The sequence below is a fragment of the Sprattus sprattus genome, assembly GCF_963457725.1.
Source record: "Sprattus sprattus genome assembly, chromosome: 5".
In the NCBI taxonomy this organism is placed as follows: Eukaryota; Metazoa; Chordata; class Actinopteri; order Clupeiformes; family Clupeidae; genus Sprattus; species Sprattus sprattus.
The window spans coordinates 18,315,048-18,328,217 of NC_137924.1; the positions used below are offsets into that span (position 1 = coordinate 18,315,048).

The following is a 13,170-nucleotide window of genomic DNA, read 5'->3' on the forward strand; positions in this document are numbered from 1 at the left end:
ACATCTCTACCGTTTCCTGACGGGCTTTGAGCCTCTTGTCCCTTTTTTGTCAGTGTCTGCTTGTGAACGGTGTAAGTGGTGAAGTGGAAGCCATTGTCAGAGAGTGTTCCCGTTGGGACACAATCAATAACTAATGAGGCCGATGAGAGGCTTTGGTGTCCTTTGTTACATTTGTAGTTGATCAGCCAAGCTCTTAATCATATTGTAGAGTGACGCACAAAAGCCACAGTTTTGACATCCAGGTTTATCATTGCCACTGTCACATGAGAAATAGAGGATTTAACACTGTGCCTTCCAGACATTTAAATGATGTTTATTTTGTGATTTGTGAAATTGTGATATTGTTCAAATTAGTGTTAGGTGTGGATTTGGAGACAGAGTTAATGCACAAATGTTACTTGGCTTACATTGACGGCTAGACTAGACAACTAGACATTGAGAGCTATACAACATACATACCTCGAGGTGATCATGTGGCAGTCGTTGAACACAGTCATCAGGTCCTGACTCGCAGTTTCCCCGACTACCACGCCTTTTATTGGTCTCTCTTCATACGGTTAACAGCTACAAGTACCCAGAGAATACATAGCAGTCAAAGTGTTTGTTTTTTATATCTCTCTGGCATTGCAGAGTAGGTTTCCATGGTGACAGCCAACGCAATCCCTCACATTAGAAAGCAGGGCTGAATATTGATGTGTCTTTGAGTTTAAGAGTGTCATTCCACTTGTCTCTTCAGACTGTGCATTAAGCCATTAGAGCTAGTTGTCAGAGAGGTTCCAAGCAGTTACTTAAAACATTACAGATATATTGTTTAGTAGTAATAGAATATGGGCTATAGTTATCTTGCATTGACTTCAACATCTTTTTTTTAAATGGAACTCATTGGTAGCATGTCTTTATAACCTGTTGTAGAAGGCTAATGTTCATGCTAAAATGTTCAGCAATTTAGCTATTCAGGAACAATGCTCAGCTGTATGATACTGCAGAGAGACCTCACCTGATGGTTAACCATTATTACCCATAGTGAAGGTAGACAGCTAATCTACGAGTGTGTTTCACAAATTAGTATATAGATGAGCAGAACGGACAAGCCACTACTGAGCAAAGCCCAATAAAGCCCTAAGTGTGAATAATCTTACTCATCTAGTGAGAATATTCATCTTGAAATAGTACATTAAGGGCCCTAATTTCATTGACAGGCATTCAGGCAATAAGCAAAGCAACATACAAGGAGCAAGTCCGTCACGCATGAACGAAAGCTAGCAGGTGGCACGAGGGAGCACTGAGATAACCCATGTTTGCATTAAGGATCTTTCTCATGGTATTAAATTAGCGAAATGATTTTGCCAAGTTATTAAACTAGCTTGAGTTCATGTGTGGCACACTTTGCTTGGTGCTCAGTGCTCGTTGACGGTTGCCTGTCAGTGAAATTATGGCCCTATGTGTAATATGTTTGGTAAGGTACAGTATGTGTTATTGTCCCTCAGGCAGGAGATGAATATTGCGAAAGGGGAGGACTTTAAACCTCAATTAAATTAAGAGGGGGTTGCAGAGGGGGTCAGAAGGGAAATCAAACACCCACGTGTTGAGGTAACAATAACCTGCCCGTTGACGATTGTTCCAAGCTAGCTTTGACGTCACGGCTGCCGAGTGTCCGTCACCATGGCGAGACTGAGGGGAGCCACAAAGATTAAAAGCAAATGTTTGTTAAAAGAGCATAATCAGGTGCATTATTTGCCTCTCAGCGGCTTGTCAGGCAGCTGTCAGTGCTCAGTGGAGAGAGGGATCGGAGTGGTTTATTCTACGCCGGCTGAGCTGCCCCGCTGCCCTGCACGCTTGAGTGACAGCTCAGCTTGGGCAGGCTGGCGGGCAGGCGGGTGCATGACGTGCGCCAGTGGCCGTATCGGATGAACTGGCCCAGTGACAGCGGCGACACCTGAGAGAGAGTGAGTGAAGAGACCCTTGTGGGCCTGTGGGCCCTGAAACATGACCACTGAACGGTAACTGACCCACCTGTGACATATGCCCGTTAAGTAATGGGGTCAGTGCCCTGGGCTATCGTCATGAACTAAGTGTGCATATTACATGTGCTCAATGCATTTGTTTTGTTGTGCGCTTACAGAAGTATGACGGCCATATGCAGTATATATTTTCAAACAAGTGAAAATGAAAATGAATTATCCTTTGGAATAATGTTTTCTTTGTCATTTTGAGAATTTTGCCGATGTCTGTATGCCTTCACACAGAGATGTTTAAAGACATTGGCTACACTTAGCCAGACAAATCAAAGTCAAATATTTACAGCTATGCAGGACTAATGTAAGTCACCGCTCCTGCCTTTTCCGTACAGCGGAATGTTATCAGTGTTTGAGCAAGCAAAGTAGGAGAGTTTTCAGACAAATGTAAGAGATGCGTTGATCGCACTTTAACACGCAACAGCCTTTCCCCCCCAGTGTCAGGTCCATTCTGCTACACAGAAATTATCATCGCTCCCTGCATAGCCATTTGTGTAGCTTGGTGGTGCTGGTTTCCATGGAAACCCCTCCTCATCAATCACCCTTTTGGAGCCGGGAGTGAGTATGAATAATGTTTTATTTACTGGCGAGCGGAGCGTCACGGCCACTTTTCGGTCTCCTTATTGAAATAGCTTCACATGAAACGAATGGGGCTAATTCAGACGCTCATTAACTGACTTGTGTTGCGGAGAAAACGGCAACAATTCAGCATTTCATAAAGACGGCAGAGAGAAAGTAAAAAAGATACGAACACACACGCACTTACCACCCAGAGCTCTATCCGACTGTGTGTTAATGACATTTCCACAGAACATCTATCGGTCTTTATGATAGCGGACCCAATAAACAATAAAACCACTTGATATCCACAGTGCTCAATGTTTCTTTTTGCTCCGCGTTTTATGTCATAAAAATTGTAAACAGCCCTGTAATTACATATGATGTGGTTGTTGTTTTCTCTCCACATCTCCCTTATGTTTACTTACATTTTTATTTGCGAGAAGTGCAAAGAATGTGAATTGGATTGACAGTTTCTTTCATAGATGTGGAATGAGATTTTCTCTAGCTTGCAGGTAACCCGGCCCTGTGTGAAGGCCCCACAGTGGTTTTAATCGAGGGAACATTCTGTTTTGTGTCTATGCTAATTTCTCTACAACTAAGCTCATTTTCATTACACTGCATGATTGAGTAGTCGCCGATCAGTATTCAGTTTGTTTTGGCAATCAGCCATTCCCTACTGTCATGCGTTTTGTCCGCATTTGGAAAACGAATGAGGAAGCAGCCTGGTTTGGGTCTCAGGTCAGTCACTGATGAAGCTGCACTGAAACTGAGGTTGACCCCCTTTTGTTCAGTGCCACAGACGCTCCTGTGGGCAAAGAAGTGGCATGTGGAATGTGTTCTCTCTCTCTCTCTCTCTCTCTCTCTCTCTCTCTCTCTCTCTCTCTCTCTCTCTCTCTCTCTCTCTCTCTCCACTGACGACTGCCCCCCCCCCCCCCCCCCCCCCCCCAGCCCCCTGCATCTCTGTGGTACATTGAGATGATGTATGGCAGGTCATGCACTGGCTCTCTCCCTCACTCTTCTCCCCATTCATTTCACACGAATCAGCCTGTATGCCTCCTTGTGCCTCCTCAAACAGTCATAAAATTTGCATCAGTCACTTCCAACATCTGTCTGTGCTCCTGTGCTGCTGGAATAAGGGGATTGGAGAGGTGTGTGATTGTGTGTGCGTGTGTGTGTGTTTGTGTGTGTGTTTTTGTGTGTGTGTGTGTGTGTGTGTGTGTGTCTAGTGGGGGGTGATGAGGGAGATTGCGGCTTTTAGCGGTGGGGCCGTTTGGCAGGAAAAAGAGTGCAGAGCTGTGGCTCGCGAGCCGCGCTTGGTTCCGTTCCCCCTAGCGCGTCCATGATTGTTTCGTCCACGTCCGGGAGCTGCTCAAGGGTTTATTTTTATTCCCAGCGTTAGCCTCCCTTTTTGCACAGACGAGCACACACACACACACATACACACACAAAATGCAAGCAGTCGAGCAAGAGATGTCCGCAGGAGGAGGCGGAGAAGAGAGGGAGTAAGGAAGAGAGGGAGCGAGCAAGAGACAGAGGCAGGGAGGGAGGGAAATATGGAGATACGCTCAGCGATTGCACTGCATCGGCAGCTACTGCTCTGGCTTGCGCTCTGGACCGGGACGACTCTGGGCAGGGACTGAGCATCTCAACGCTGCGTTAGGGCCTCCGCACCCCCACTACCCCACCCTCCAGCATGCAGGGTAGGATGCCAGTGTAAGGGGGAGGAGGCGTGCGGTGGTGGGAGACATACCTCTCTTGCGCTGTCTTGCCCTTTTTTTATCCTCTTTTATCGATCTCTGCTTTTTCGCGCTGCTGGAGCTTTGGCATCTTTCCTTTTCTCTCTTTGTCTGGGTGTAGCTGGGAGGGGGAAGAGGGGTGCCGTCATCATCATCATCATCATCATCATCATCGTCGTTATCTCCGTCGCCTTGGTGGTGTCAGTTGCCATCTGTCCCAGCACTCTCTTGGGTCGCTGTCAGAGCTGACGGTGCCATCTACTTGTGGGAACCGTGCCGGCAATGCTCACAGGTGCTGCTCTCTCTCTGACCGGCTGGTGCCGTAGCGTGTGTCTGTGTGTCTGTGGGAGTGCCGTTTCTGTGTCTGTGGGTGAGAGAGTGTGTGTGCATGTGTGTGGGAGAGAGACAGAGAGAGAGAGAGAGAGAGAGAGAGAGAGAGAGAGAGAGAGAGAGAGAGAGAGAGAGAGAGAGAGAGAGAGAGAAGAGTATGCGTGTGTCCTTAGAGGCGCAGTACTATATAAACCAGCCACCTGCATTATTATGAGCAGATATCCTCATGGCATGAGGAGGGAGGAGTGCTTTTGCCATCATAACACAGCAGCACAGTAAGAGAAAGAGAGAGAGAGAGAGACGATAGTGAGAGAGACAGAGCATTACAGTAAGAGACACATAGAGAGGAGGAGAGAGAGAGAGAGTGAGAGGAGGAGTAGGTTACAGTGAGAGATTCTGAGAGAGTCAGAGATAGAGAGATAGGATAGGAGGAGAGATTCGCTGCGTGGTGAGGTAAACCAATAAGGGATTTCTGAAAAGAAAGAGACAGAGAGACAGACACTCCAGCTACTGTTGGTATTGTTTGAACTGCTGCTGCCGCTTCCAACCTACCCTTGAGAGAGATAGTGAGAGAGCGTGTGTGAGAGAGAGAGCAGTGAGCAAGTGTGCATTGCCTCACTGGCAGCAATAGAGAAGAGGGAGAGAGAGAGGTGGGGGAGAGAAAGGGAAAGAGTGCTGCGCGTGTACCTCACGCGCAAACGGTATTAGATCCGGAGAGAGAACGCACCACCCGCTGCCTCTGTGCAGCCTCCCTCCCTCCCTCTCTCTCTCTCTCTGCCACCGGCACCCGCTCAATCCACTGAGCTCCTTTTGCTAAAACACCCAGAGACACGCGTAACCCTCGGCAACTGCCATGATCTGAGGACCTGGCGCGCGCCCTGGTGCCGATGCGCTACCCGACACCTGCTGAATCGGCCACGGACTCACACCATGGACGCCCTGCTCGGCAACTGCGCACCCCTGGACGGACTGGAGAACAACTCGATAAAGTACCCGAAAAATGAGCAAACCGAGAAAATGTGGAAGCGAGTCAAAGGAATGTAAGTTTGGTTGTTGTCATTTATGTTTGTTTGTTTGTTTGTGATTTGGCCTTTGTTGTTGATATGTGTCTTATCAGCGTCTTCTGTGTGTGTTTGTGTGTGCGTGTATGTGTGACTGGATACAGTGTCTTTAGAGTAAGTGCAGCCACCGTGTAAGTTGTAGAGCGGGTTTCCATCCACTTGAACTCGAGGAAGAGAACAATTCTGACAGATGATGATCTACCAACTCATGCTCGATAACTCTCTCCGCTAGAAGACTCACTCACATCTCTCAGTTCATCTTTTGTCTTCATTATACAAGCGTGCATGTTCATTGTTTTTATTTCTGTTTGTTTTTTTCCCGGTCAACAATAAACAATTCTGTCATGCGTTATTGCCTAAAGTACTCTTAGTGTATTATTTAGACGTGACAGGCTTGTAGGTATATATTATATTGTTATTATTTTTGTCATCTTTGCAGATTAGCCTTGAAACCATGACCTCAATCCATCCTTTTTTAATGGATTTGGTTTCCTGTTTAAAATGCTTTTGTGAATGTCCTGGCTCAGTCCAGGTAGTGATGCACTTGGATCATTTAAGGACTGCTGTTGTTTTGGATTCACCTATTGGGTTGATTTATCTCTCCATCTGTGTACTATATTACGTAATCGAGGTTTTTAACTCCACATACTACCGATCGTTTTGGTTTGAACCTGTTCCTAATGTGGTTTGTGTGTGGCTTGATCAGTTGTTATTGTTGACATTCAGCAGGTGTCAGTGTTCTATTAGCATAGCCAGATAAGATGGGGGGGCACCTAACCCCCCCTGGCAGCACCCCTGTCGATGCTAATGGGGCGTGGGAGTGTTTTGTCATGTGTAATCCCTTGTTCATACCCATGGGGCAGCCGCTGACGAAGTGTTTCCATGGAGGACGGTTGTGGTAGGGGTGACTGTGTGCAGTCACAATTGAGGATGTGTGTGTGTGTTTGTGTGTGTGTGTGTGTGTGTGTGTGTGTGTGTGTGTTTGTGTGTGTGTGTGTGTGTGTGTGTGTGTGTGTGTGTGTGTGTGTGTGTGTGTGTGTGTGTGTGTGTGTGGGTGTGTGTGTGTGTGTGTGTGTGTGTGTGTCTGTGTGTCTGTGTGTCTGTGTGTGTGTGTGTGTGTGTGTGTGTGTGTGTGTGTGTGTGTGTGTGTGTGTGGCTGTGTGAGTGATAGTGGCTCCAGCTGGCTGTTAAAAGAAAGTTCCCCCTAAAAAAAGTGGTCCTGAACTGTAGTGGCCCCAATCAGTGGGGTTTGTGGAGCGTGGAGTAGATTGGAGTGTGTGTGTGTGTGTGTGTTTGTGTGTGTGTGTGTGTGTGTGTGTGTGTGTGTCTGTGTGTGTCTGTGTGTGTGTGTGTGTGTGTGTGTGTGTGTGTGTGGACGGGGTCACATTTGCTCATTCATGCCTCCCCGCTGAGCACTGGTGCGGAGCCCGGGAGTCATCCAGAGCTGGACTCAAGTCACACTGGAGTCTCTCACACACATGCACTCACTCACGCACGCACACACACACACACACACACACACACAGAAATACACACACTCTCTCTTTCTCTTCCTCTTATTCTCTCTCTCTCTCACACACACAAACACACACACATATTCACATTTGCTTATAGCCACAGCACACAAACACACTCAAGGACAGATATCACACACACACAAGAAAGCAAACTGGCTGGCGACTAACTTACCCACTACCTCCTTCTCTCACTTTTTTACTCATTCGCTCACTAACTTGCTCATTCACTCACTCACTTACTCACTCACTCACTCACTCAATCACTCACTCACTCAATCATTCATTCACTCACTCACTCACTCACTCACTCACTCACTCACTCACTCACTCACTCACTCACTGGTCATATCACTCTCATAGTCACTCTGTCCCCCCTCTCGCTGTCTCTCCATTTCCCAGTGTATATGCACATTCAGTCATTCATTCTTTTGATCACTCACTCACTTATTCACCTACTTACTCAGTGACTACTTCATCATGCAGCTGCACATGAAAAAGCAATTATGTGCAGTTTTCCTCCTCCATTTTGTCTCATCATAACAACTTTTGTTATGAACCTCCCCCCGCACCTCCCCACCTGCTCCTCATCCCCATCACAAATTACTGCTTGTGTGTGAAGACTCTCAGGTGTGAGTTGAATTTGAATGATTCAAGTCAATCTTGGTCTAACTTGCATTTTAGATAACACAGTAACTCACATGCTTCTGCTGTTCAACATTCCTTGGGGGGGGGGGGGGGGGGGGGTCAGTTTTTTCAGGCTTGTTGTCATGATGGAACTCTTAACAGAGGTACTTAGTTACTGTGGTCTTACAGTAGAACTCCTAAATACGTTGGGTTGAAACATTTCACAATTTTAAGCCATGTTGATGTTGGTCCATGTTGATGTTGATGGTATTGTAGAGAAAAGTAAAATGTCTACACATGGAAAAAACAATCCTCCAAATGTTCTTCACTCTGAAACTAAGAGGCGAAAGGTTCGAAGAGGACCCAGACAGTTCTAGAGAGTGAGTCCTTCTATGAGGAAGAGCAGAAAACTTCTTTCAAAAGTGCTTTATTAGATAACACTTTAAATAACATTTGTTACATAACACCATTAAGTAAAGCATTACTTTTAATTAATCATTTGGTAAGAACACACAGGTACCATGTGTATACATGTCGCCTTACACCAATTGTAACCCTAATCCCCTGTTACTCAGTGATATTCAATATCTTCCATTACTAATCAACCCTTTATGGTGTAGTTACCAGTGGTAGGAACAAGGGGCAAGTGTGAACATTCATTTGCAGCTACCCCCCTGACATTTGAGACCTTACGTTTCTGATTTTACAAAAGGAAAGCAGTGCTGCGGATGATATTCAACAATAAAATAATATTTACATAACACAATCAAAAAACATGGATAATACAACCTATTGCACATTAACCGATATTTCATTTTATGGATCAGCTTTGACAGATATGTACAAGTAGGTTTTTTTCAATTTTTCTTTTTTCGTCACGTAAAAGTCTGTAACCTTTGAGCGGATGAGTGCTGAGGAGAAGGGGAAGGGATGATTAATTCTCCGCTCTGAAATGATGGCTGTGGATGTGCGAACTGATGGCTGTGCTCAGTGGGTTTTTCACACCCAGAGAGGCACGCCGTGGTGCGGTTTCTGTGTCGCAACCCCACCAGGGCGAACAGATGAAGAAGAGGCAGGAGGGTTTTTTTTAATTTTTTTTAACCATGGAAGGTAGAATGTCCTCCTCCTACACGCACAGCAGAAGGGCCCTTATGGACTGTAAAGTTCTATCCATACTGTGGCCCATAAGTGTTGCCCATAAGTGTGGCCCATAAGTGTGGCCCATAAGTGTATGTATGGACATTGACACTTGTCTTGTACGTATGAAAATGACTGGTACGCCTACACTGTTCGCGGCAACATGGGTGCAAAATCCCTGGAACCAAAGCCGAAAGTGGGTGTCTCATTTTCAATTCAAATCTGTGTGGCTGTGGGCTGAAGAGTAGCGCAGAAACAAAAATGCCGTCGTAGTGGGAACACAGCATCTTAGTCCCAAGTCAAGGGCAACTGATTTCAGCAGCATAAGTCGAAAAGCCACAAGTTGGCCTGCAAAGGTCTCTATATATGAGAACGGTTGACAGTTTTTTTCCCCCTTTGGTACAATTCCATCACCTGATTTGATAAAAGCTGTAATTTCCTGATGTACATTTGCACTGAACTGTTGTCTCTGAGTGTTCTGGACTAAGCCGTCAAAGCACATGTCCCTTCTGCCTGTTGATGGCACAGCCGTAATACCACCCTTCAGCAGATTCTTGCTCTCATGTGAAGTGTGCTCTGTGTCCTTGACTTTCATTTTTTTTGCGCTCTCTCTAACGCATGCCAATTTTGTTTTTGCAGGCAGAAGTACAAAAGCACCTCTCAAAGGTAAGCCCTCCCCTGGCTCTTCTCTGCCATCTCTTTTCTGCTCTGTCAAACATGCCCTAATTTTCCACAAATGTCGCATGGAGAGAAAGGTGCGCGCTGCATTATTTAGAGACCAAACACAAATGAGTCAAAGACGGAATGCGTCAGTGGGGCCTACCGGGCCTGTGGTGTCAGAGTATGAATTTTACCTCTCGGATCTACGGGTAATTCACCTCGAAGCTTTTCATTAAACCACTCTTGCTTCCCAGGGGTATTGATTTCCCCCTCAAACGTCAATAAATGTGGTGTTTCATTTGGGTTTGTTCCTGTCGGTGAATATCTGAGGAGGAAATCTACTGATGCAGGCATTGCAGGTAAAGCAGGCATTGCTGGCCTGAAATGAGGGGATAGGTAAGATAATATACCTCTGAGGAATGTATGTTTGTGTGTGTGTAGGGTACACTGACACTGTATGCTGTTTGAAGCCAAAAAGCATTCCTGTCTTCTTTCCTCTTTTTTTTTTTACTTGTATCTCTGCTTCAGTGCTGTGTATGTTTGTTCCTGTGTGTGTGTGTGTGTGTGTGTGTGTGTGTGTGTGTGTGTGTGTGTGTGTGTGTGTGTGTGTGTGTGTGTGTGTGTGTGTGTGTTTGTGTGTGTGTGAGTGTAGGTGTGTGTGTGTATGCGTGTGTGTGAGCGCGTGTGTGTGTGTGTGTGCATGGGCATTGCTCATGCTGTATGTGCCCAAACGTGTTCTCTCTCTCCCTCTGCCCCTCCTGTGAATGCTTCCCGGCGGTCGCTCTTCAGCCGCTCTGGAGCTCCATCAGAGTTTAGGTGCCATGGAGTGGCCCTCACCTGCTCCCACGCAAACTGCCCCTGCTGCAGACTCACTTTCTTCTCTCTCTCTCTCTCTCTCTCTCTCTCTCTCTCTCTCTCTCTCTCTCTCTCTCTCTCTTACACACTCCCTCTCTCTCTGACACACTCTCCCTCATTCCCTCTCTCTCTCTCTCTCTCTCTCTCTTCCTCTCCCCCACTCTCTCCCTACTTCCTTCCTACCGATGTGGGAAGCTGCCATTTACGTAAGAGAACGTTAAGAGGTGCTCTGCAGCAATGGCCTCTCATCAAAGTTGAGCTCAGTGGTGCCAGTCACGCAGCCGCAGATCAGCGGAACACAAAGTGCTGCGCGCAACACGAAAATGGCACGCTGCATTAGCATTCCGGACCAGCACAGCGTCAGAGTGTACAGCGGCCCCTAGATAACTCCTGACCCCGGCAGAGAGCTGGCAGAGATCCGGTACAGATCCGGTACAGATCCGGTACAGATCCAGGCCTCAGTCGGCGGCCTCCTGGGCCATCAGGGAGAGGAGAGAGAGAGAGAGAGAGAGAGTTGGTTATATTTGGTTGGTGATTGATCTGCCGGTCTGTTTTGTCATTAAGGAGGTTTACTATAGGTTAATGTGATAAATAGCAGAGAATTATAACACCTCTTCAGTACGCTTTTTTGAAGTGCGCTTGCTGGTGACACTGAGCAAGCTCTCATCTGCTGGTGTGAACAGACATGTTTCAGAGGGATTTGGACTTTGGAAAACCTATTTTATCCATCTTAAATTGCAGGGTGTTAGAGATAACGTGTGGTCATGTAAGTCTTCCTTTGAGAAGCAACTGTTAAACGCTTGTTTATTTTGAGCCAACACATGACCTTCTTCAGTTCCACCACATCAACTCACCAGTGTCCTCTAAACGCCTTCCTCTAAACATAGAATTAAGAAGATTTTACATTACTGTTAGAATCTTTTTGGACCACAAGAAGGTAAGTTCTGTTTCCACTAGAGGCCCCCATTCAACAGCGCCTCTCATCTCTAGATGAAGCATTCACAGGACTCTCCCTTGTGTGTACCTTCAAAAATACTTAAAAGTCAGTGAAGAGAGAACAGCACACCAGCTCTGCTTTGCTTGATGGGAGCAGAAGCCAGAGATGACTTGTTAAGCCAAATGTGTTCGCGGCAGTGCTGCTGGGATGGATTTATGCAACATTTATGCCTTCCGTGTATAACGTGTGGAGCCAGCTTTCCCGAAGCCTCCATTTTTAAAAACTTAAGTGCTTTGAGCCCTGGCTGGCTGGAAACACAAATGCCTTGTCTGAAAACAAAGGTAGTATGAGGGATGTTGTTATGCAGGAAATGAATTTTTTACACTTGCGCTAAATAAACTTTTGTGTTTGTTTGATATTTCAAAATGATTTCTCATTGTTCTGTCATACTTTATTTCTGTCTTTTCTTATCTCAGTTGATCTGTGATAGATGACAGGAAGGTTCACAGAGACCACAGGCCACCCCCCCCTCTAATCACAACCTTCTGGGCCGTGTTAATGTCGCCACCATAACACCATTAAGGCCCCAGTATGAGTTCAGCTCAACAAAAACATGCTGCAAAGCGCACGCTCTCTTGCATCATAGGCAGCTTGTCTGCTGCAAGGCTCGGTCCCTCGGTACACGAGACAGCTTGTCAGCAACATGGTTTCAATGCGTCCACATTACAGCTGATGGACATTCCTTGTCTGTTTCATCTCCAGTGGTAATCAGCGTAATGCCCGTGTGGTTTACTGTTTAATGTATTTTGCAATATGAAGGCGTTGATGTACAGTCGCGTGGCGTAGCTTGGATCCTTGTCGCTGATGATGAATATGCAGTTGTCCATGCAACATCTTTGCTTTGCCAGAGCCGTCCAGTTATTCTCGGTAGGCTCTAGCCAAACTCCCCTGGACATTATTTCCCAGGAGACAAGATATGCCTCAGTGATGTCTCCTGGCAACTGTGTTCTCTCCCACTCTCTCTCTCTCTCTCTCTCTCTCTCTCTCTCTCTCTCTCTCTCTCTCTCTCTCTCTCTCTCTCACTCTGTCCCTCCTCACATTTGTATTTGTTTCAAGCTCTGTAATAACTAGTGGGTGTTAATGAATAGGCCATCATCGTAAACAGTGATGGACCTGGCATTTGATAATGGCATGCATTTATGGGATTCCTGTCCAAATCCACAAATGCATTTTTATGAGAGGATTGTTATTTTGTAATACACTGCCATTCCTGAGCCAGCCTCGGAGGTGCATATTATATCTGTGGATATCCGGAAATTCCACGTTGAACCAACAGCGGATATTGCCTTCAATTGGCCTATTTCTGAGAATTAGAGTCCCCCCCCCCCCCCAGTCCTCCACGAATAATTATTTGGACACAGATGAGCAGATGAGTTTTCTTTGAGCAGCCATACCTGTTGAGTTTATAATGGACCAGGAACAGAAAAATAATCAAGAAAGAAATGTGACCGTGAAGGGTTACCACTACAGACTTGTTTGGGTCCATAAACCCTAACCCTAAGCCAGGACTATGGTAAAGCCCCAGACAGACATTGGGGGCCTGGGACACACAGACCAACATTTACTCAGGGTCCAGCATAGTTGTCTGTTTGGTATCCCGGAGGCGACATTAAATGAGAGGTTTGCCCTTGTTTGTGTGAAACTGGATTTATCTCCCTTTGCCTTTCATTTCCATTT

General features: G+C 46.2%; 1 protein-coding gene across 1 annotated transcript in view; it reads left to right on the forward strand.

Moving 5' to 3' along the window:
• Window positions 1–5,572: 5,572 nt before the first annotated feature.
• Window positions 5,573–13,170, forward strand: part of pde1a (phosphodiesterase 1A, calmodulin-dependent) — a gene marked incomplete at its 5' end in the record, with an annotated part of 40,007 nt that continues 32,409 nt past the window's right edge. Inside the window, 2 exons of the mRNA XM_080839986.1 lie at window positions 5,573–5,682; window positions 9,621–9,647. Of these exons, the coding sequence (XP_080696112.1) occupies window positions 5,573–5,682; window positions 9,621–9,647 (137 nt within the window). The remainder of the gene's footprint in view (window positions 5,683–9,620; window positions 9,648–13,170) is intronic.